At 37.5% G+C, this 23,780-nt stretch overlaps 1 protein-coding gene across 2 annotated transcripts in view; it reads left to right on the top strand.

The window, feature by feature from the left end:
- EYS (eyes shut homolog) overlaps positions 1-23,780 on the top strand; it is a 2,056,951-nt gene that overhangs the window by 1,730,973 nt on the left and 302,198 nt on the right. For both annotated transcript variants that reach the window (XM_032154320.2, XM_032154329.2), the window contains exon 34: positions 17,558-17,666. In XM_032154320.2, the coding sequence (XP_032010211.1) occupies positions 17,558-17,666 (109 nt within the window). The remainder of the gene's footprint in view (positions 1-17,557; positions 17,667-23,780) is intronic.

A 23,780-nucleotide genomic window follows, 5' to 3' on the forward strand; every position in this document is an offset into this window, starting at 1 on the left:
TGTCACTTTGAAACATGTTATTCCAGTCTGTCCTGATTGGTTGCGTTGCTTTTAGTAGGAGGTAGGACAGAGCAGCCCAAAGGCACCAGGTGGTGAAATGGAATTTGCTAAAGAAGAGGAGCAAAAAAGCCAAAAATAGGAGAAAACATAGTTCCTTTGTTTCTTTGTTTCCTAGAAGCAACAAAGCTCAGCACTCAGAATTCCTTACTTTCCTTTTTGCCTCATAAGCCTGGAAACCAAGAAGTCCCAGCTTGTGTTCTATGTGTAAACTCATCCTGGCATTACTTGCTGTCTCTATTTGAATTCAGCCTTGAAGCTGGTGCACAAACCTGTCAGCTCTCATTAACACTAACCTATACTGCTGATGCGGGTGCGCTGGCTATGCTTCCTCTGGTTCCAGTGAAAACTGACCTCCCAGAGAATGACAAAGTCTTTCCTTCTTACCCTCTGTGAGGACCTTGAGATTACAACGATTTTATTCACCTTCACCTCACCATCACCTACCACCTATATTTCTTATATAATAGGCATTCGATCATTTGTCTGTTGAATCAATAGATCTCTTTTCATTTATATTTTAAATTATTTCCCTAAAAACTAATTTCTTTTATCCTTGTGTTATCAATTTTTTCTTTCTTTCTTCTATTTTTTACTATTTTGCCTTATATTAAAAGCTACCTTAAATCATTATTGGATTGAGACTTTATAAATAAAATTAACACAGATTATAGATTTTAGAGTTTATTAAATTTGTTTGTGGTCTTGAGCCTATGAGCCTTGCAATATTTAGTTTGCTATTTGTATAAAGCAGTACAAAACATTCAAACCATTGTCTCTAACCATCAGTGATTTTTCTCTTTATATGAGATGATGTGGATTTTGGTTCCACTCGGAGAATTTTATGTATCATCTTCTGGAAAAATTCCAAAACGTTTAGTGTAATTGTTTTTTATCAGAAACAACTCTAGGAATGTATTGTCTCTATTGTAAGAGTGTAAAACAAAGCAATTTTGTTCATCATCATGATTACTTATTCAATTAAATTTTTCTCAATCTTTAAATTGAAAGTGCTCTTGTGGAAGCTATTTTTAAGAAATTGACTTAAAGAAGGGCTAGTAACTCTTCTTTCAATCATTAAGCCTAGGTTACAGATATTCATCAGTTCTACCTATTTTTATATTGGTTGAATTTCTAAAAATTTACATGTCTGGGTTATCTCCAAATTAAAAGTTTGCTTGGGGTAAGGTTTTAACTGTTCTTATCTCCCTACAGGAAATTTTAAAGATGGGAGAGCCATGTTTGACAAAGGGTATAGAAAGGACAGTTAGAAGGGGAAGTGGTAGAAACCAAAAAAAAACAAAAAAACTAAGCCAAGCCAAAGGATATTTAGACCGTGTGCTAGCTGATAGAGAAACAAGAAACCAAAGAGGTATTGATCCAAGACTCACCCAATGGATCACACTATAGCCTTTTTACACTTAGAGTGATAAGTATATTTACAACTTTGGCTCAGAGAGTGCTTCAGAAATTTAAATGTTTTACATCTCTATTCATCTACTCTCCATATTTTTAATAAAAATGTGAAACTAGGATTATTACTGACTTCACTGGATTAAACATAATACAGTATAAATATCTTAACATTAAAATATTTTCTGTTTCTTCATAAATCTCAGTAAAATGCACTACCAGGAAAATTATGTACTGCAAATAGTACCAACCATTTGGAAACTGCAGTATTTAGAAAACAAAAAAAACTACATACTTAATGTTCCAGCAATTTTATAAAAAGAATCCCTCACTGTAACGTATCTTTGTAAAAAAAAAAAAAAAAAAAAAACGGCAGGGACGCACATGGCCTTTTCATTTACCACCTATAATGGGAGTGAATCTCCACCTACCAGTATCATCTGAATTACTTTTTGTTTAAATTTTGGTAAAGTGATCTGCTTGTTACCTGAGTTTTTCCATATGGTCTTTTAACTTAGAAAAAACACTTCACTCTCAAAATATGTGTGTGTGTGAGTTCAAATGTTTGAGATGAAAGGATCAGAAATCAATGTTTTAAGTCCTGAGTTTTGATTGATTATTCAGAGGAGTGAACACCCCTAAAACTACTAAAAACCAAATAAACTGAGTACATAATAAGTACTGGAAGTGGAGAATAAAATTAAATACTATCTGGTATTTGTAAACTGAACACGTGTAGGTTTTAGGGTAATATTCTTAGAACTTACATTCACCATCAGAATGAATTAGCCCAGTCTAGAATTATGAAATAATAGATTCCAAAAAGAAAAGAATTTTTTTACTGAAATCTCAAACGAGATGGCAACAGTGAAGTTGAGCTTTTCAGCTTCCTAAAGCCCTTGTTCTAAGTGAATACTTAAATGCTACTAAGAATGTTCAAGAAACTCAGTGGCATGCTGGTTTTTAAGAATCATCTTTCAGGGGAAAAAAAAAAAGGGGGGGGTAGGGTGGTGATTTGTAGCATTTGCCACTTTGCCTGGAATAAATACCTTCACCAAGGCCTATATTTCAAGCTAACAATATGAATTCACTGAATGTGGCGTTTGGGAAATATATGCAAAATTAGCTCTCACGAGCTAGTGCCAGGCTCCTCCAGCATCCCATTGACACTCTTCATCATGTTCAGAGAGGTTAGAAATGGATGTCAGGTCAAAAAAACAGGAAGCTTTATGGATGCAAATTTATATTTGTGTAATTGTAATTGTCATTATGTGAGTGCTTTTACTGGGTAAAGAAAACAAGAGAATTCTGGGCATTTACACATTTAGAGGCGCTACCAGGAGACCATGAAATCTAGAGAATATGCTGCGAGTCCCATTGCACATGAATTGGATAGTGTAGTCGGAAGGAAAATCACAGTTCTTGGAAAATCTGCAATATCTCGTGATGGCTGGCTGTATGTTCCCTTGACGACTGCTCTGGTTAATCAAGGGAGTAAGTGAAGCTTCTGCTTCAGTGGTCCTCAGGAATCATCACAGATCCTTTTTTAATATCAGTACATCACAGGAAAATGGCTTGGTTTTCTCTGTAATTTATTATAAAGTGTATTTGGGCTGTTTTGTCAGAAAGAAGTCTAACTAATATAATCTAAAACTAGTGACCGCCACATGACTATCATCCAGAGGCAGGAAGTGCTCAGAACAATCACTTATTAGAGGTCATGGAGTGCTTTTTATACAAGCTGTTTGTATGGTCAGGCTGGCCAACTCTGTGATGATCTAAACAAAAACAGGATGCTTTTTAAAAACAGTGTGTTTATATTGCTTTTGCTAGACAAAAGTCCTGACACTGTGGCTTTTATGCCTGATCCTTTTTTTATACTGTTTAACATTTGTTTTGTGCTGAGTTGCACAGACAACCTCAAGAAATATGGCTGTGTTGATAGGGCTGTATGAAAACCATCCCACTTTTAGGAAACAGCACTTCCTTAAATTTGCTTACCCAGCCATGACAATCACACTGGATAAGTGAAGTGGTAAGGAAAGCTGTATGTCTCTGGACAGTTTCACCCATGCTGCCTAATGTCTAATTTTTGAAATATATTTCCATGTTTCCCTGTTACAAACAGGGAGCTAAAACAATAAAACTATCAATTAGATCTTAAGTTAGTCTTTGTAGGGATCAGATTCCTTTCAGTGCCTCCATCTCTGCCACGTACCTTTACTGCCATCTGCTGATACTGAGTCTCTGGGCTCCCAGTCTCCCATGCCAGCTATTCTCATGTAGAGCTGTCACTAGTCAGCTAAAACTTCCAGCTGAGCATGGAGATCATAGTTGCTAACAACTGAACTTACCCTCTTTCTATCCTAAATGTAGCCTAAGAAGATTCTTTTAAATAAAAGTTCTGAGTTAATGCTTAATTCATATGCTACTATTCACTTCAGAGCAATAGACTTACATTTATTCAGTATACATTAAGGCAAATTATTATTGGTCAGAAATTCAAGTTATTAATCTGGAAATAATTAAAATCTGGAAGATAGACATTTTTGCACTCATTTTTAACATTTAACTGAGAAAAGGAAAGGAAAGAAAGGAAAGGGGGGGAGGTGGGGAGGGGACAAGAGGAGAGGAGAGGAGAGGAGAGGAGAGGAGAGGAGAGGAGAGGAGAGGAGAGGAGAGGAGAGGAGAAACTTATTAGCAATGTTAATGCATGTCTAAAATAAACAAGCCAGTGTTATTGTTGGGTAATTGCCAAGCCTAAAGACAAGCGAAAAGAACATTTATGTTTTGCACCTGTGAAAGCATTCAGTATAATCATCAATTTTGCAATATTCTCTAGAAGCAGTTGGTGCTGTTCAGTTTTGTTACTGTTATATCATGGCTTCATGCTGCAATTATACATGAACTAGGTTTTGCACACCTTCATCCCAGCAATGAGATACTGCTTTAAAGCATTTAATTTCATTATGGTTTGATGCCAGTAACTCATATAACCACCAGATTTGACAAATAAAACATAGGTACCTTAAAAAGAAAAAAAAATCCATACATTCTATTTCTCTCTGGAAAAAAAAACAAACTACTTTACTTATGTGCTTTTGAAATATGCCGCTGGAAAAAAAAAATGTGAGACAGATGCATTCAAATGCCTATAGCACAAAACAAACCTGAGATAGAAAAGCCAAAGAAATTAGTCCTTCCAAATTTAAAGACTGCAAAATCATGAAGTCACTTCCAAATGGCTTGGTTAACTTTTTTTCATCCTACCTCTTACAAATTAAAGACAAGTTTCTATGTACATGTCCCTTCAAAAGCAAGAACTTAGTTTGATCTTTCATTTTTGTGTTTTCTTATAATAAAAAAAGAAAATGTGGGATTTCGGGTCAAGATGACTCTGTAACTTCACACTTTTGTGTGCTAGCAGTGATAGAAAAAATAAAGAGAAGAAAATTGAAAACATAAAGGTAAGTTCATAAACAAGACAAACATATCTTTAGACAAGAAATAGACAAATATGCAAAGCAGCAAAGAAGGTAAGAGTGCGTACTTGCTAAGATATAAATCTAGAAATAGAAAAGCTTGTCTCCTGTAAGGTAAAAGGAACTAAAACTATTTGTTCAAAAAGATTTGTGAAAGGTCTGATATAGATATAGGTTTATAAAGATAAATAAAATATATAAGGGAATATAAATATATTCATATATATATACTCAGAAAAAGAGAAAGGCTGCCATCTGGAATTCTGACTTTTAGCAAGCTGCCAGCCCAGGAAGAGAGCAGAATGCAATCAAAGTATCATGACCTGAATTATGCCAAGCAGTCTGCCAGCTCTGTGAATGGACCTGTGAATATTTCCAGTATCATTGTAGGACAGAACTACCAAATACCTTTTAGCGAAGATTCCGGTTTCAGTGTCAAAAGATCAGGTACGGTTCTCATTCAGCAGGTAGGGTTGGGCACAGCAGAAGAACACAGGACATGAAGAATGGGAGTACACAAAAAGAGAGAAAAAGAAACATATGTCCCATTCAAAATGGGCCTGCACAGTACAATATCAGAACCCATGATGATACTGGAAAAGGAACCAAGCAAACCAACAATGGAACAGGAATCATTCTAGAGAAGACAATTTTTATGAAAGGGCCTGAAAAAATTCTAAAGTATTTTTAAAACACTAGAAAGCATAAATGAAGGAATAATTTTACTATTTAAAAAGAGAAATTACAGGCTACAGCCCTGTCCCCCTTCTCTCCACACCCCCGACCCCCCCACACACACACACACACACAGCCAATGCCACCAGTGCAAATGCACACATGGAGACTGGAAGCCCTGCACCTGCCAGCACCCTGCCCCCGCCACACCACCACCACTGTCAGAGCAGGAGCACCGCATCCCCACTCTCACCAGGTACTCTGCCCCAGCCTATGTGTACGCACCCTACTGCCCTGCCATGGTGCAGGCATGTGCAACTGAGCACAGATCCTGCTGCTGCCACCCCGATGCAGTGCTTTGGCCAACTCCCCTTCATCAGAGCGCTCTGGCCAGCAGACTGGAAATATCTCAGCCCTGCCAGCACAGCAGGTTCATAACCTCAAGGGGCCAGAGAGAAAAAGCCAGGAGTCTGATACCAGCCCCACCCCCAGAGTTAGAGCACACAGCCCAGGAGTGCTGAGCTGAGCACTGGCCCCCTAAAACCTTCCAGAAATGAAGCCAGTTGACTGAACCCACTCTGTACCACCATCAAACCCCCAAGGAAATCAAAGAAGATAAAAGCAAAAACAAACAAACAAAAAACACATCCAAAGGATAGCAACTTCAAAGATTGAAAGAATATCAACCAATATGGATGAGAAAGGACAAGTGCAAGAACTCTGGCAACTCAAAAAACCAGAGTGGCTTTTTACCTCCAAAAACTGAACTAGTTCTCCAGCAATGGTACTTAATCAGGCCAAAATGGCTGAAATGACAAAATTGAATATGGATAGGAACAAAGATCATCAAGACTAGGAACAAAGTCAAAAATCTAAAGATTCTAAGGAGTACAATAAAAAGATACAGGAGATGAAAGATGAAATGATCATTTTAAGAAAGAACCAAGCTGGCCGGGAGAAGTGGCTAGCGCTTGTAATACCAGCACTTTCAGGGGCTGAGGTGGGCAGAGCACGAGGTCAGGAAATCGAGACCATCCTGGCTAACCCGGTAAAACCCCATCTCTACTGAAAATACAAAAAATTAGCCTTGCATGGTGGTGGGTGCCTGTAGTCCCAGCTACTCGGGAGGCTGAGGCAGGAGAATGGCATGAACCTGGGGGGTGGAGCTTTCAGTGAGCCGAGATCACGCCACTGCACTCCAGCCTGGGCAACAGAGCAAGATTCCATCTCAAAAAAAAAAAAAAATTTCGAGAATTTCCTAACACAAATTAATAGCAGAATTGACCAAGTGGAGGAAAGAATCTCAGAGCTCAAAGACCAGTTCTTCAAAATAACTCAGTCAGACAAAAATAAAGAAAAATGAATAAATGAATAAAACCTCCAAGAAATGAGATTAGGTAAAGACCAAATCTACAACTCATTGTCCTCCCTGAAAGAGCAGGAGAGAAAGCAAGCAACATGGAAAACATTTCAGGGTATCGTCCATGAAAATTTCCTCAACCTCACTAGAGAGGCCAACATTCAAATTCAGGAAATGCAGAGAACACCTGTTAGATACTATACAAGATGACCATGCTCAAAACACATAGTCATCAGATTCTCCAAGGTTGAAATACATTAAAAGTGTGTTAAAGGCAGTTAGAGAGAAGGGGCAGGTCACCTACAAAGGGAACCCCATCAGGCTAACAGCAGACCTTTCAGCAGAAATCCTACAAGCAAGAAGAGATTGGGGGCCTATATTCACCATTCTTAAAGAAAAGAAATTCCAACCATGAATTTCACACTCAGTTAAACTAAGTTTAAAAGCAAAGAAGAAATAAGATCCTTTTCAGACAAGCAAATGCTAAGAGAATTCGTTACCACCAGACATGCATTGCAAGAAATCCTTAAGAAAGTGCTAAATATGGAAAGGAAAGACTATTACTAGCCACTACAAAAACACAATTAAGCACATAGAACATTGACACCATAAAGCAACCACACAATCAAGTCTGCATGATAATCAACTAACAACATGATGACAGGATCAAATCTGCACATGTCAAAATTAATCTGAATGTAAACAGGCTAAATGCCTCAATTAAAGGGCACACAGTAGCAAGTTGGATAAAGAAACAAGATCCAAATATTCAAGAGACCCACCTCATATGCAATGACACCCATAAGCTTAAAGTCAAGAGAGAGGGAAAAATCTACTAAGCAAACAGAAAATGGAAAACAGCAGGGTTAGCTATTCTAATTTCAGACAAAACAGACTTCAAACCAATAATGATCAAAAAAGATAAATAAACTTATTACATAATGGTAAAGGGTTCAATTTGAAAAAAAAGACCTAATCATTCTAAATATATATGCACCCATCACAGGACCCAGATTCATCAAGCAAGTTCTTAGAGACATATGAAGAATTTTAGATAACCATACAACAACAGTGGGAGATTTAAACACCCCACTGAGAGTATTAGACAGATCACTGAAGCAGAAAACTGGCAAAGATATTCAGGACCTGAACTTGACACTTGACCAAATGGACCTAACAGATATCTCCACCCAAAAACAATGGAATATGCATTCTTCTCATCTGTGTTTTGTGCTTGCTCTAAAATAAATGACAAAATTGGCCATAAAACAATCCTCCGCAAATTTAAACAACCAAAACCATATCAAGCATATTATCGGACCACAGTGCAATAAAAATAGAAATCAATGCTAAGAAAAATGATGAAAATCATACAATCACATGGAAATTAAACAACCTGATCCTGAATGACTTTTGGGTAAACAATGAAATTAAGGCAGAAATCAATAAATTCTTTGAAAATAATATGAATAAAGATACAACATACAAGAATTCCTGGGGCATAGCTAAAGCAGCGATAAGAGGGAAAGTTATAATGCTAAATGCCCATATCAAAAAGTTAGAAAGATCTCAAATTAACAACTTAACACCACATCTAGAGGAACTGGAGAAATAAGAGCAAACCAACCACAAAGCTAGCAGAAGACAAGAAATAACCAAAATCAGAACTGAATTGAAGGAAATTGAGATGTAAAAAACCACACAAAAGTTCAAAAAACCTATGTGTTTCTTATTTAAAAGAATAAATAAGATTGACAGACCGCTAGGCAGGCTAAATAAAATTTTAAAAAGACTCAAACACAATCAGAGATAACAAAGGGGACATTACCACCAACCCCACAGAAAAACAAAAAACCTCGGAGACTACTTCGAACACCACTATGCACATAAACTAGAAAACCTAGAAGAAATGAATAAATTCCTGGATACACATATCTCACAAGATTGGACCAAGAAAAAATTGAATTCCTGAACAGACCAATAATGAATTTCAAAGTTGAATCAGTAATAGAAAGCCTAACAACCAGAAAAAGCCCAGTTAGATTCACAGACAAATATCAGAAATATAAAGAAGAGCTGGTACTGTTCCTACTGAAACTATTCTAGAAAGTTGAGGACGAGGGACTCCTCCTTAATTCATTCTATGAGGTAAGCATCATCCTGATATCAAAACCTGGCAGAGACACAGCAACAAAAACAGAAAACTTCAGGCCAATATCTTCGATGAACATCAATGCAAAAATTCTCAGCAAAATATGGGCAAACCAAATCCAGCAGCACATCACAAAGCTTATCCACCATGACTGAGTAGGCTCTATCCTTGGGATGCAGTATTTGCATAAACATATGCAAATCAATAAATGGGATATATCATATAGAACTAAAGACAAAAACCACATGATTATCTCAATAGATGCAGAAAAGGCTTTCGATAAAATTCAACATCACTTCATGTCAAAAACCCTCAATAAACTAGGCATTTAGGCATTGAAGAAACATACCTCAAAATAATAAGAGCCATTGATAACAAACCCACAGCCAACATCATACTGAATAGGCAATGGATGGAAGCATTCTCCTTGAGAACTAGAACAAGAAAAGGATGTCCACTCTTACCACTGCCATCCAACATAGTACTGGAAGTCTTAGCCAGAGCAATCAGCAAGAGTAAGAAATAAAAGTCATCCAAGTAAGAAAAGAGGAAGTCAAACTATCTCTCTCTGCAGACAATTGATTCTATACCTAGAAAACCCCATAGTCTCTGCCCAAAAGATCTGCTCCTAGGAGTCTCTGCTTCTAGAACTGATAAACAATTTCAGCAGTTTCAGGATAAAAAAAAATCCACATAAAATAATCAGTAGCATTTCTATACACCAAAAACATCCAAGCTGAAAGCCAAATCCATAATGCAATCCTATTCACAAGACCCACAAAAAGAATAATACCTAAGAATACAGCTAACCAGGGAGGTAGAAGATCTCTACAAGGAGAATTACAAACACTGCTGAAAGGAATTGAAGATGACCCAAACAAATGGAAAGTCATTCCATGCTCATGATTAAGAAGAATCAATATTGATAATATGGCCATACTGCCCAAAGCAATTTACAGATTCAATTCTATTTCTATCAAACCACAAATGACATTCTTCACAGAGTTAGAAAAAACTATTTTAAAATTCGTATGGAACCAATAAAGAGCCAGGATAACCACGGCAATCCAAAGCAAAAAGAGCAAAGGTGGAAGCTTTATGTTACCCAACTTCAAACTACACTACAAGCCTAGAGTAACCAAAAGAGCATGGTACTTGCACAAAAAACAGACACATAGACCAATAGAACAGAATAGAGAGCCCAGAAATAATGCCATACACCTACAACTATCTGATCTTCAATAAAGTTAACAAAAAAAGCAATGGGAAAGGACTCCCTATTCAATAAATGGTGCAGGGATACCTGGCTAGCCATATGCAGAGGATTGGGACTAGACCCCTTTCTTACACTATGTATAAAAGTCAACTCACGATGGATTAAAGACTTAAATGTAAAACCCAAAACTATAAAAGCTCTGGAAGATAATCTAGGAAATATCATTCTAAATATAGGCCCTGGCAAAGATTTCATGACAAAGACACCAAAAGCAATAGCATCAGAAACAAAACTTGACAAATAAGACCTAATTAAACTAAAGAGCTTCTGCAAAGCAAAAGAAACTAGCAACAGAGTAAACAGACAACCTATAAGATAGAAGAAAATATTTCAAACTATGCATCTGAGAAAGATTTAATATACAGATTCAGTAAGGAATTTAAGTTAACAAGCAAAAAACAAAAAACCTCACTAAAAAGTGGGCAAAGAACTTAACAGAACTTAACAGACACTTTTCAAAAGAAGACATACATGTGGCCAAAAGCATATAAAACAAAGTTCAACATCACTAATTATTATAGAAATGCAAATCAAAACCACAAGGAAATACCATCTCACACTAGTCAGAATGGCTATTATTAAAAAGTCAAAAAATAACAGATGCTGGCAAGGTTGTGGAGAAACAGGAACTCTTATACACTGCTGCAGGGAATATAAGTTAGTTCAGCCATTGTGGAAAGAAGTTTGGCAATTTCCCAAAGAACTTAAAACAGAATTACCATTCGACCCAGTAATCCCATCATTGGATACATCCCCAAAGGAATACAGATTGTTCTGCCAAAAAGACATATGCACACACATGTTCATCACAGCACTATTCACAATAGCAAAGGCATGGAATCAACCTAAATGCATATCAATGGTAGACTGGATAAAGAAAATGTGGTAAATAGATATCATGGAATACTACACAACCATAAAAAGGAGATCATATCTTTTGCAGCAAAATGGATGGAGTTGGAGGCCATTATCCTAAGTGAACTAATGCAGGATCAGAAAACCAAATACCACACAATCTCATTTACAAGTGGGAGCTAAACATTAAGTGCTTAGCTCAAAGGGAACACAAAGAAGGGAACAACAGACACTGGAGCCTACTTGAGGGTGGAGGGTGGGAGGATGATGACAGTCAAAAAGATTACCTAACAGTACTATGCTTACTACCTGGGCGATGAAATAATCTATACACCATGACACACAATTTACCTGTATAACAGACTGCAACAGGTACCCCTGAACCTAAAATAAAAGTTAAAAAAAAAAGTGAATCAAACTTTGATAATACTTATTGCTCCTTATTTAAAGAGTGGAAACTGAATTCCAATATTTTCAATTAAAAATAGCATTTTATAAGAAAGTATATTAAAATATTAGTTAAAATATGGGGAAAAGTTATAAAAGCATAACAGGCAGAAATAAAACACAAAAAGGAAATACATTCAAAATCTTGAGAATAAAAAAATTCATAGACATTTAAAACTCAGTAGATAAGATAAATTCTAGTCTAAAAACGGTTGAAGAAAAAAATGACAACTAAGAAGAATGTCAGACAGAAAAAAATAAGGCAAGTTTTTTTTTAAAAGTAAAAGCGAGATTAAGAAATTTAGAGGACTGCTTAACAGGCTTCCAAAAAATGTCTAACATAAGTTCTACAAGTAGAGATTTCAGTGTTCTGTGTATTAGTCCATTCTCATGCTGCTATAAAGGACTGTCCCAGACTGTCTAATTTACAGAAGAAAGAGGTTTAACCGACTTACAGTTCCACGTGGCTGGGGAGGCCTCAGGAAATTTACAATTATGGCAGAAGGGGAAGCAAACATGTCCTTCTTCACGTGATGGCAGGAAGGAGAAGTGAAGAGCAAAGAGGGGGAAAAGCCCTTTATAAACTATCAGATCTCGTGAGAACTGACTCACTATCACAAGAACAGCATGGAGGTAACCACCTCCATGATTCAATTACCTCTTACTGGGTTCCTCCCATGACATGTGGGGATTGTGGGAACTACAATTCAAGATGGGATTTGGGTGGAAACACAGCCAAACCATATCATTCAGAGAATACCAAAAAGCAATATTCAAGATGATTCAGGTAAAAATTTTCCAAAGTTTGAGGAATTTTTATTTAATTTTTAAGTTTTGTGGGTCCATTGTGGATGTCTATATTTATGGGGTATATGGGATGTTTTGACACAGATACACAATGTGTAAACCACATCAGTTTAAATGGGGTATCCATCAACATAAGCATGTATCCTTTGTGTTACAAATAATCCAATTATATATTTTAAAGCATACAATTAAGTTGTTATTGACTATACTCACCCTGTTGTACTATCAAATAGTAGATCTTATTCATTCTAACTATATTTTCGTAGCCAGTAACAATCTTTCCAACCCCCCAGACCCCTACTACACTTCTCAGCCTCTGGTAACCATTCTACTATCTATCTTCATGAGTTCAGTTGTTTTAATTTTTACCTCCCACAAACAAGTGAGAAAGCTTGTCTTTCTATGCCTGGTTTATTTTACCTAATATAATGACCTCCAGTTCCATCCATGTTGTTGCAAATGACAGGATCTCCTTCTGTTTTATGGCTGAACAGTACTCCATTGTGTACATCTACCACATTTTCTTTATCCATTCACCTACTGATGAACACTTAGGTTACTTCCAAATCTTGGCTATTATGTACATAGGTGTACCTGGAAGGAAGGCATGGAATCCAGGAAACAACAGAAAAATGTTGGAAAATTCTTTAATTCTTGTTTTTTTAATAAAAGCTGATTTTTTGTCTTAAGAGATAAGATTAAAAAACATATGTTCAGTGTCCAAAATTTAGAAAATACAAATAAGCAAAAGACACAATTTAAAAATCATCCTCAGGCCAGGCGCAGAGGCTCATGCCTATAATCCCAGCTCTTTGGGAGAGAAAGGAAGGGGGATCACTTAAGCCCAGGAGTTCAAGACCTGCCTGGGCAACATAGTGGGACCCTATCTCTACACACACACACACACACACACACACACACACACAAAATCATCTTCATTCCCACTGAAACAGGAAAGTTCCCAGATTCCCCTCACAGGACATGTGACAGGGATGTGGCTCCCCTGTTTGGTCACCCTGCTGCTCAAACCCCTAGAAGTAGCATGCAGATGGGCAGGTACAGAGGCTAGGGCGAGTGCTTTGGGCTCTCGGCCCTGCGGTAGCATCTAGGGGTGGGTGTCTGTGACTCCCGAAACCCAAGTGGGCATGTGTTACAGTGTGCTCCTTTAGCTTTGCTATCTGTGGATGGCTTGTGTGTTAATCAGCTCAATGGGCCCTCTGCTTTACTGCAAGGACAGGGGGCCAGTGTGACAGCCTTCTGCATCCTGAGCTCTTGCCCAGTGTCCCAGAAGAATCAGATCATACACAGGCTCAAAGGAAGAGTGCAAGGTTTTATTGAGTGATGGAGGTGGCTCTCAGCAAGACGGATGGGAGCTGAAAGAGGGGATGGAGTGGGAAGATGGTCTTCCCCTAGAGTCGGGCCACCCAGGGGCTGGACTATTCTCTGACAGCCCCCAGCCAAACTGCCCTTGACATCCCGACATCCCTCCTATACTCTCTTTCTCTGCTACATTGTTCCACCATGGCTGGTCTGCTAGTCTGCTGGCCTCGACAATCGGCTGATTCTGTGTGTGCCTGCTAATGTCTCAGGTTTATATGGGCATAGGATAGGGGACATGGTGAGCCAGAGTGGTCTTGGAAAATGCAACATTTGTGCATGAAAACAGGAGTGCCTGTTCTCATTTAGGTTCGCGGGCACAGGCCCAAGGGTGGAGCCCTTGCCAGGGACCCTGCCCTTCTCTACCCAGCACTTCCCTGCCTGCCTCCCATATCACCAGGATACAGAGATAGCCACTGTTAATATTAGTACAAGTAGTTCTGGTATTATCCTATGCATATTTTTATTAAAATTATATTATGTAATTCAAATTACATGTATCCCTTTTTCTATTTCACACAAATATCTTTCTGTGTTACTATTATTCTATAACTCTTGTTTAAGAGCTGGATAAATTATTTAAATTACTTGATTTAATTAAGCAATGAACTCTTCTTTTTTTACCTTTTTGCAGCCCTTTCATTTGTTTTAGATAACCTGAACTTCCATTTGGGCAGGTCTTCTAAAAATCTACAAATAAATTGTCTTTTCCAAATCAGAATGTTTCCACCAATATTGCTAAGCATACCTAAAAATTATAAATCTAAAGTGCAAAAATGTTAAGGACACTGAAAAAAAAAGTCGGTTTCATTGAGTTTCAGTTTTTAAAATAACGCAACTTGAGTATTTGATTTTGAATTCCATTATGAGCAATATAAGTAGAAGTGGATGAACACTTCAACTTGACTGTGTAATTTATTTTTACAAAAATCTCTTTAGAGATCCCTGTCTAGTCAGCAAATAATTGCTTTAACTTGGATTTTAATATTAGCACTGAATGATTTATGTACATTAAATAACGTGATTCTCACTAACCATTTATGAGCTTAGAATGATTATCTCCCTTCTGTACATAATCACACTTCAGGGAAGAAAGGTTAAGTGGTTTGCCTAAGATCACTCAGCCAGTCAACGGATTATCTCAAAATATGATCCTTAAGTCTTTAAATCATTAGACTCGGCTGGCCTCAGCAATACTTAAGAGGCATAAGGGATATGCTCTTAGGCTTTTCCTCAAATGATTTATGTGGCATAATATCTCATTTGTTTATAGGCTCTTTTTGTTTCTTATGACACAATTTGGTCTATAAGCAAGCATGAGACATCATAAAAATGAACATTAAGAATCAACATGTGGAAAAAATTCTGGAAGACAGCATATCAATTTCCAACATAGTATATAAACCAGGCAGATAATATAAACTATCATTTGTGGAAGGATCGTGGGGGAGAAAAGAAGGAATAACAGAAAGCAAATAGTGTGAATAGCTTCCTTTGGTGGAGCTTCAGTTCTAGGTTAGATTTCAACAAGCTCTGAATGAAAGAAGCAGAGGTCTTGTGCATTCCCTGAGAGCAGTTCTCTCCATCTCCAGTATAAAAGCATCCATACGTATCAATCTGGCCATATCCACACCGGTGGCAAATATGCTTCATATATTTTACACAATTCACACTAAGTGGGAAATTCTTAGAATTCAAGATTTTTTTTTTTTTTTTTTTTTTTTTGAGATGGAGTCTCCCTCTGCCGCCCAGGCTGGAGTGCAGTGGCAGGCTCTCTGCTCACTGCAAGCTCTGCCTCCCGGGTTCATGCCATTCTCCTGCCTCCCGGGTAGCTGGGACTACAGGCACCCGCCACCACGCCCGGCTAATTTTTTATATTTTCAGTAGAGACGGGGTTTTACCATGTTAGCCAGGATGGTCTCGATCTCCTGACCTCGTGATCCACCCACCTCGGCCTCCCAAAGTGCTGGGATTACAGGCGTGAGCCACCGCACCTGGCCAGAATTCAAGAATTTTTAACAGTGATCTGATCAGAATTAGAAATGACCTTGGTAAACTAAAGTGGAAGCCAAAACGGTAGTGGAATGATTTACTGGAAGGATCATATCAGATTCTTATTACCTAGTAGGCAAGGAGAAGGAACCAGCCCACAGTTGTGCCTTTAAGAAGGGTAAGGGAAAGAGGAAGCTTAGGGTTTGTTTTTTGTTTTTTCATTCAACTAAGTCAACAAAGTTATTTTAAGAAAAAATATTACTAAATTATTTAACCAATAATTGTTTAATAAAATTGACTTTTTGTTTTAAAAATAAAATGACCAACTTCTCCAGGTCTGCCAGGAACTTCTCCGGTTTTAAAACTGAAAGTCCTGCCGGGCTCCCTGGCTCACGCCTGTAATCCTACCACTTCGGGAGGCCAAGGCGGGTGGATCACGAGGTCAGGAAATCGAGACCATCCTGGCTCACACAGGTTTCCGTCTCTACTAAAAATACAAAAAAAAATTAGCCTGGCGCGGTGGCGGGGGCCTGTAGTCCCAGCTACTAGGGAGGCTGAGACAGGAGAATGGCATGAACCTGGGAGGCGGAGCTTGCAGTGAGCCGAGATTGTGCCACTGCACTCCGGCCTGGGCGACAGAGTGAGACTCTGTCTCAAAAAAAAAACAAAAAAAACCGGAAGTCCCACGTCCTGGGAAACTCCTCAGGCCCAGGCAAAAAAGAAAGTCTGGTCAAAATAAAAAATAAAAAACAAGTGTGATCATTGTCCAAAATTTAAAAAATACAAATAAGCAAAAATGAGAAATGAATCGTCCACACTCTCAGTATGCAGAAACAGCCACTGCTAATATCAGCGAACATATTTGTATTATCTCTATGAAATAAACTTTATAACAATGCAAGTTACTGTTGTTACAATATGGCAGGTGCCGGGTAATATTGTTTGAATTTTTTAAAAAACTCTAAATAAGCTGTTTAAAAAATATGCCAAGTACCTTAGTATATGTACCTTTTCATATGATTGCATCATTCTATAAACTCTGATAAATTTTCAGTTGTGTATTGACCATTTTTGCTATTCATTCTACAAACTCCCTTAACCTTCTACTTTTATCTCTGAGATACAGTACCAGCCGATACATTAGCAGCATGCTTTCTGAGTTCTGATAACTGTATCACAGTGTAATCTCACTGCTCAGGGATATGCAGCCTTTCATTTCTTATTCCATTTCAATTTCCCTGTAGGCCAGGGAGGGGAAATTTCTACCTAGGGAGTTTAGCATCATTTAACATTGATGTGACTTGTCCAACAATCTCCTACATGAGGGAGACCATATGTCAACCACAGTTAGCACTTAAAATTTATCAATATCTACTTATACACATGAAGCTCTTTTTATTTTGTGGAAGGTTTAACTTTCTGAAAGCATTCCATGTCCAGTTTTAAAGTCACTAGGGGAGAAGGAAAATAAAACGCAGTGTTAGAAAAGAAATACATCTTTTATCTACTTGAAAATATCCACACTTGGCTGGGGCTATATTTCAGGATTGTTGTGATCCAGAAAGTACCTCTCTCAATGAAGAAGTACTTACTATCCATATGTGAAGTTACTCCTCTCTTGACAATAACACATATCATAATGGCTTCTTCTGTTTTATGTTTAGCTACACAATGCCTGTTGGCAGCCCTGGAGTTGTTTGTATGATTGAAATGACTGCAGATGGAAAACCTCCAGTACAGAAGAAAGACACAGAGATTTCCCAGGCCTCTCAGGTAGGTATGCAAATATCCAGTTCCAAACACTAATTGTGCCCTCAGTATTTCAGATAATTATTTTTTATGTTACTAAGCAGTAATCATATTTCTTAATTGAACAGATTCCTTGTAAAAACTCTCAACAAAGCACCAGAAAATTCAACTCATACTTTAGGGATTATTAAATATATTTAATGTTGCCTGTCACTATCAAAGTTTTATCAAATTTAACAATAAACTGATTTTCCTTTCACACTTTGGATTTAATATATTGTGCTTGATTTAAAAAAAAAAAAAAAAAAGACAGCTCCAGAGTGGGGAAAGATTGGCAAAATATGACAATTTTTTTAAAACTTGTGTTTTTATAAGATATGATAGTACTTGCACTGTTAAAAAAGGCTGTTCCCAGTCTTCCAGATTTGCATTGGCCAGAAAATTTCTCTTAGAAACATTGAATGAGTCTAAATTAAAAGAAAAGAGAATATCTGTCCCTCCAGAGACCAGGCAATTTGCTGAATTCTTTCTGTTTTAATGATGTGGTTGGTTACATTTTTCTTAGTATAACTTTATTGCAATACATTTATGATAAAAATTCCTAGTTCATTTAATCATCATGGAGAATTAATCTGTATAATTAGAGACCTAATTTTAGTAGACATTAAAACAGCCACTATGCACTGCCTTAATGAATTGGAAATTTCATTTTATTTTCGTTTCTTCTATATAGTCTCGAGTATATATAGGCATCCAAAAGAAGCACATAATAACATCTAACATTTGTATAAGCACATTGTATTTTCCAAATTATGGCCTTAAATATTATCTCATTTAATATCTGCAAGAACCCTGAAAAGCTAGAATGATTATCTCTTTTCTACAGCTGAGGGATACTGAGTATCTTATTTGACCGGAATTTTATAGTGGTAAGAAAGGAGGCTCTATCTCAGGCTCTGTTTCCTAGCACTTTTGCGTTCCTTTATAATGCACTGTACTGATCTTCATTTGCTACTGCAGCCAACTCAAAATTGTTCAAGTGGGTTGTTAGGGTAGGAATAAAATTGTTTTTGTGTTTTAAAAAGTCATTCTAGATCGTGAGAGGGCCACATACTTAGATTTAAGACATGGAATATTCAAGCAGTAGAAAATATATGAATCACTCATAGTGAAAAATGTAAAGCATTCAGTATGACTATATCTTTATTAACTCCTTGTAGTCGCCCATTTTTTGTACTGAAAGATCTGTATTTTCTTACGAATAGCGTAAAATATGCTACTAACTTCTACATTAATGAATCACATTTCTAACACGTAGAATCCAGTAAGTGCTCAATAAATATCTTTTTGTTGTTGAAAATGTTAAATATGACATATTTATAGCCTCTTTGACAAACCAGTTACCTTGCCCTTTAGGCTGACCAAATGAAATACCGATCAGAATGCTGCAAGTTGCACGTGCACACACAGGGGAGTAGAATTTCTTATTTCAATGGAAAACAATCTGGATAATTTTAGGGTGGTAAAGAGAGAATGCATGTCGGCACTCTAAAGCCTCAGTGGCTGTTCCCTGCTGCCACTACAGGAGCTGTCACATGCTTTTATAACTCTGCCTCCTTAAGTTCAGCCCAATTCAAGTGCTCCTAAGCCTGGGTGAATCACTGCTGCCTTCTAACTTGTGTTAACCTCGAAGCTCAATTTGGTCACGCTTGTGGAGGCTGTATGTGGTGAGATTCTCTCAGACACACTTCAGTCCCAGAGTCACGGTATATTACAGCCTCCAGGGCCCAACCTCTATGGCACATGCCCTTTCTCCCCAAGTCCTGGCAGGATCTTGTCTGAGAAAGAGCACCTAAGGATGGCTTTTCTTTTTTTTTTTTTTTTTTTTGAGACGGAGTCTCGCTCTGTCACCCAGGCTGGAGTGCAGTGGCGCAATCTCGGTTCACTGCAAGCTCCGCCTCCTGGGTTCATGCCATTCTCCTGCCTCAGCCTCTCCTAGTAGCTGGGACTACAGGCGCCCGCCACCACGCCCAGCTAATTTTTTTTTGTATTTTTTTTTTTTAGTAGAGATGGGGTTTCACCATGCTCTCGATCTCCTGACCTCGTGATCCGCCCGCCTCAGCCTCCCAAAGTGCTGGGATTACAAGCATGAGCCACCGCGCCCGGCCACGGGTGTCTTTTCTACTGCAAGTTTTCTACTGCCTTTTCCTCTATTATTACAGTAGGAGGATGATGGAAGTTTGTGGAATAAAGATACAAGAACTGAAAATTTTGCAAGCTGAAGCTATTTAATTTTAAGAGTCATGGACTTTGGCACAAAATATCAAAATAGGTTCCAGCGCTGCCTCTACTCATTATAATTTTTTTTTATTTATTTTTATTTTTTTATTATACTTTAGGTTTTAGGGTACATGTGCACAATGTGCAGGTTTGTTACATATGTATCCATGTGCCATGTTGATTTCCTGCACCCATTAGCTCGTCATTTAGCATTAGGTATATCTCCTAATGCTGTCCCCGCCCCCCCCACCCCCCACCCCACAACAGTACCCGGAATGTCATGTTCCCCTTCCTGTGTCCATGAGTTCTCATTGTTCAGTTCCCACCTATGAGTGAGAACATGCAGTGTTTGGTTTTTTGTCCTTGCGATAGTTTACTGAGAATGATGTTTTCCAGTTTCATCCATGTCCCTACAAAGGACACGAACTCATCATTTTTTATGGCTGCATAGTATTCCATGGTGTATATGTGCCACATTTTCTTAATCCAGTCTATTGTTGTTGGACATTTGGGTTGGTTCCAAGTCTTTGCTATTGTGAATAGTGCCGCAATAAACATACGTGTGCATGTGTCTTTATAGCAGCATGATTTATACTCCTTTGGGTATATACCCAGTAATGGGATGGCTGGGTCAAATGGTATTTCTAGTTCTAGATCCCTGAGGAATCGCCACACTGACTTCCACAATGGTTGAACTAGTTTACAGTCCCACCAACAGTGTAAAAGTGTTCCTATTTCTCCACATCCTCTCCAGCACCTGTTGTTTCCTGATTTTTTAATGATGGCCATTCTAACTGGTGTGAGATGGTATCTCACTGTGGTTTTGATTTGCATTTCTCTGATGGCCAGTGATGATGAGCATTTCTTCATGTGTTTTCTGGCTGCATAAATGTCTTCTTTTGAGAAGTGTCTATTCATGTCCTTTGCCCACTTTTTGATGGGGTTGTTTGTTTTTTTCTTGTAAATTTGTTTGAGTTCATTGTAGATTCTGGATATTAGCCCTTTGTCAGATGAGTAGGTTGCAAAAATTTTCTCCCATTCTGTAGGTTACCTGTTCACTCTGATGGTAGTTTCTTTAGCTGTGCAGAAGCTCTTTAGTTTAATTAGATCCCATTTGTCAATTTTGGCTTTTGTTGCCATTGCTTTTGGTGTTTTAGACATGAAGTCCTTGCCCACGCCTATGGCCTGAATGGTATTGCCTAGGTTTTCTTGTAGGATTTTAATGGTTTTAGGTCTAACATTTAAGTCTTTAATCCATCTTGAATTAATTTTTGTATAAGGTGTAAGGAAGGGATCCAGTTTCAGCTTTCTACATATGGCTAGCCAGTTTTCCCAGCACCATTTATTAAATAGGGAATCCTTTCCCCATTTCTTGTTTTTGTCAGGTTTGTCAAAGATCAAATAGTTGTAGATATGCGGCATCATTTCTGAGGGCTCTGTTCTGTTCCATTGATCTATATCTCTGTTGTGGTACCAGTACCATGCTGTTTTGGTTACTGTAGCCTTGTAGTATAGTTTGAAGTCAGGTAGCGTGATGCCTCCAGCTTTGTTCTTTTGGCTTAGGATTGACTTGGCAATGCGGGCTCTTTTTTGGTTCCATATGAACTTTAAAGTAGTTTTTTCCAATTCTGTGAAGAAAGTCATTGGTAGCTTGATGGGGATGGCATTGAATCTATAAATTACTTTGGGCAGCATGGCCATTTTCACGATATTGATTCTTCCAACCCATGAGCATGGAATGTTCTTCCATTTGTTTGTATCCTCTTTGATTTCATTGAGCAGTGGTTTGTAGTTCTCCTTGAAGAGGTCCTTCACATCCCTTGTAAGTTGGATTCCTAGGTGTTTTATTCTCTTTGAAGCAATTGTGAATGGGAATTCATCCAGGAATTGAACTCAGCTCTAAACAAAGTGGACCTAATAGACATCTACAGAACTCTCCACCCCAAATCAACAGACTATACATTTTTTTCAGCACCACACCACACCTATTCCAAAATTGACCACATAGTTGGAAGTAAAGCTCTCCTCAGCAAATGTAAAAGAACAGAAATTATAACAAACTGTCTCTCAGACCACAGTGCAATCAAACTAGAACTCAGGATTAAGAAACTCACTCAAAACCGCTCATACATGGAAACTGAACAACCTGCTCCTGAATGACTATTGGGTACATAATGAAATGAAGGCAGAAATAAAGATGTTCTTTGAAACCAACGAGAACAAAGACACAACCTACCAGAATCTCTGGGACACATTCAAAGCAGTGTGTAGAGGGAAATTTATAGCACTAAATGCCCACAAGAGAAAACAGGAAAGATCCAAAATTGACACCCTAACATCACAATTAAAAGAACTAGAAAAGCAAGAGCAAACACATTCAAAAGCTAGCAGAAGGCTAGAAATAACTAAAATCAGAGCAGAACTGAAGGAAATAGAGACACAAAAAACCCTTCAAAAAATTAATGAATCCAGGAGCTGGTTTTTTGAGAAGATCAACAAAATTGATAGACCGCTAGCAAGACTAATAAAGAAGAAAAGAGAGAAGAATCAAATAGATGCAATAAAAAACGAAAAAGGGGATATCACCACCGATCCCACAGAAATACAATCTACCATCAGAGAATACTACAAACACCTCTATGCAAATAAACTAGAAAATCTAGAAGAAATGGATAAATTCCTCGACAAATACACCCTCCCAAGACTAAATCAGGAAGAAATCGAATCTCTGAATAGACCAATAACAGGTTCTGAAATTGTGGCAATAATCAATAGCTTACCAACCAAAAAGAGTCCAGGACCTGATGGATTCACAGCTGAATTCTACCAGAGGTACAAGGAGGAACTGGTACCATTCCTTCTGAAACTATTCCAATCGATAGAAAAAGAGGGAATCCTCCCTAACACATTTTATGAAGCCAGCATCATCCTGATACCAAAGCCAGGCCGAGATACTCATTATAATTTAGTAGTGATTGTTAAGTATATTCAAAGAATCATTATGTACAAAATAGTATTTTTCAGTATATAAACCCAGAACAAAGCCAGATTGATACCAAAAGGGTTAAATCTCAAATGTGATATTCTAGGTTGGATAAGAAAAAACACCTATATTAATTTGGAGGTTTTTCTGATAATTTTGGAAGTAAAAAGTAAAAATTTATTCTTAATTCTGATAATAGCTAAAATATATAATACTATGTTCCAGACACTGTTCTAAGCACTTTTCATATTTTAAATTATTTAATCATTACCAAAAAATATGAAGTAAATACTATTATTATCTCCAAATACAGAGAAGGAAAATAAAGCACGAGGATGAGTTTCCTGTCCAAGATCACACAGCTATTTGGGGACTGAAACCCAGACATTCTCACTAGATAGTCCATGCTTTTAACTAAAACTATGTGGTCTCACAACATTTTATATGATATTTTTTCTTTTTTTTATTTCTAATCTGATTTATTTTGTTTTGTTTTTTACTTTAAGTTCTGGGATACATGTGCTGAACGTGATTTATGATGTTTTCCTTTATTCTATTGCAACTATTACTAAGCAACAACATTTTATGTGTACAGTTAATTATATACACATTATTATTAATTACTGTTAATTATATACACATTATTATAGAACAGATCTCTAGAACTTTTTCTTCTTATCTGAAACTCTATAGTCATTGAAGAGCAACTTTTCATTTATCTCTCCCCGCAAACTCTGACTACTTTCTGCTTCTATGAGTTTACTTTCTATACCTTATTTAAGTGGAATCATGCAGTATTTGTACTCTGTGGCTGGCTTATTTTATTTAAGATAAAGTCCTCAAGGTTTATCTATGTTGTACCATATGATAAGATT

Source organism: Hylobates moloch, unplaced genomic scaffold, assembly GCF_009828535.3.
Source record: "Hylobates moloch isolate HMO894 unplaced genomic scaffold, HMol_V3 SCAFFOLD_2, whole genome shotgun sequence".
Classification (NCBI taxonomy): domain Eukaryota; kingdom Metazoa; phylum Chordata; class Mammalia; order Primates; family Hylobatidae; genus Hylobates; species Hylobates moloch.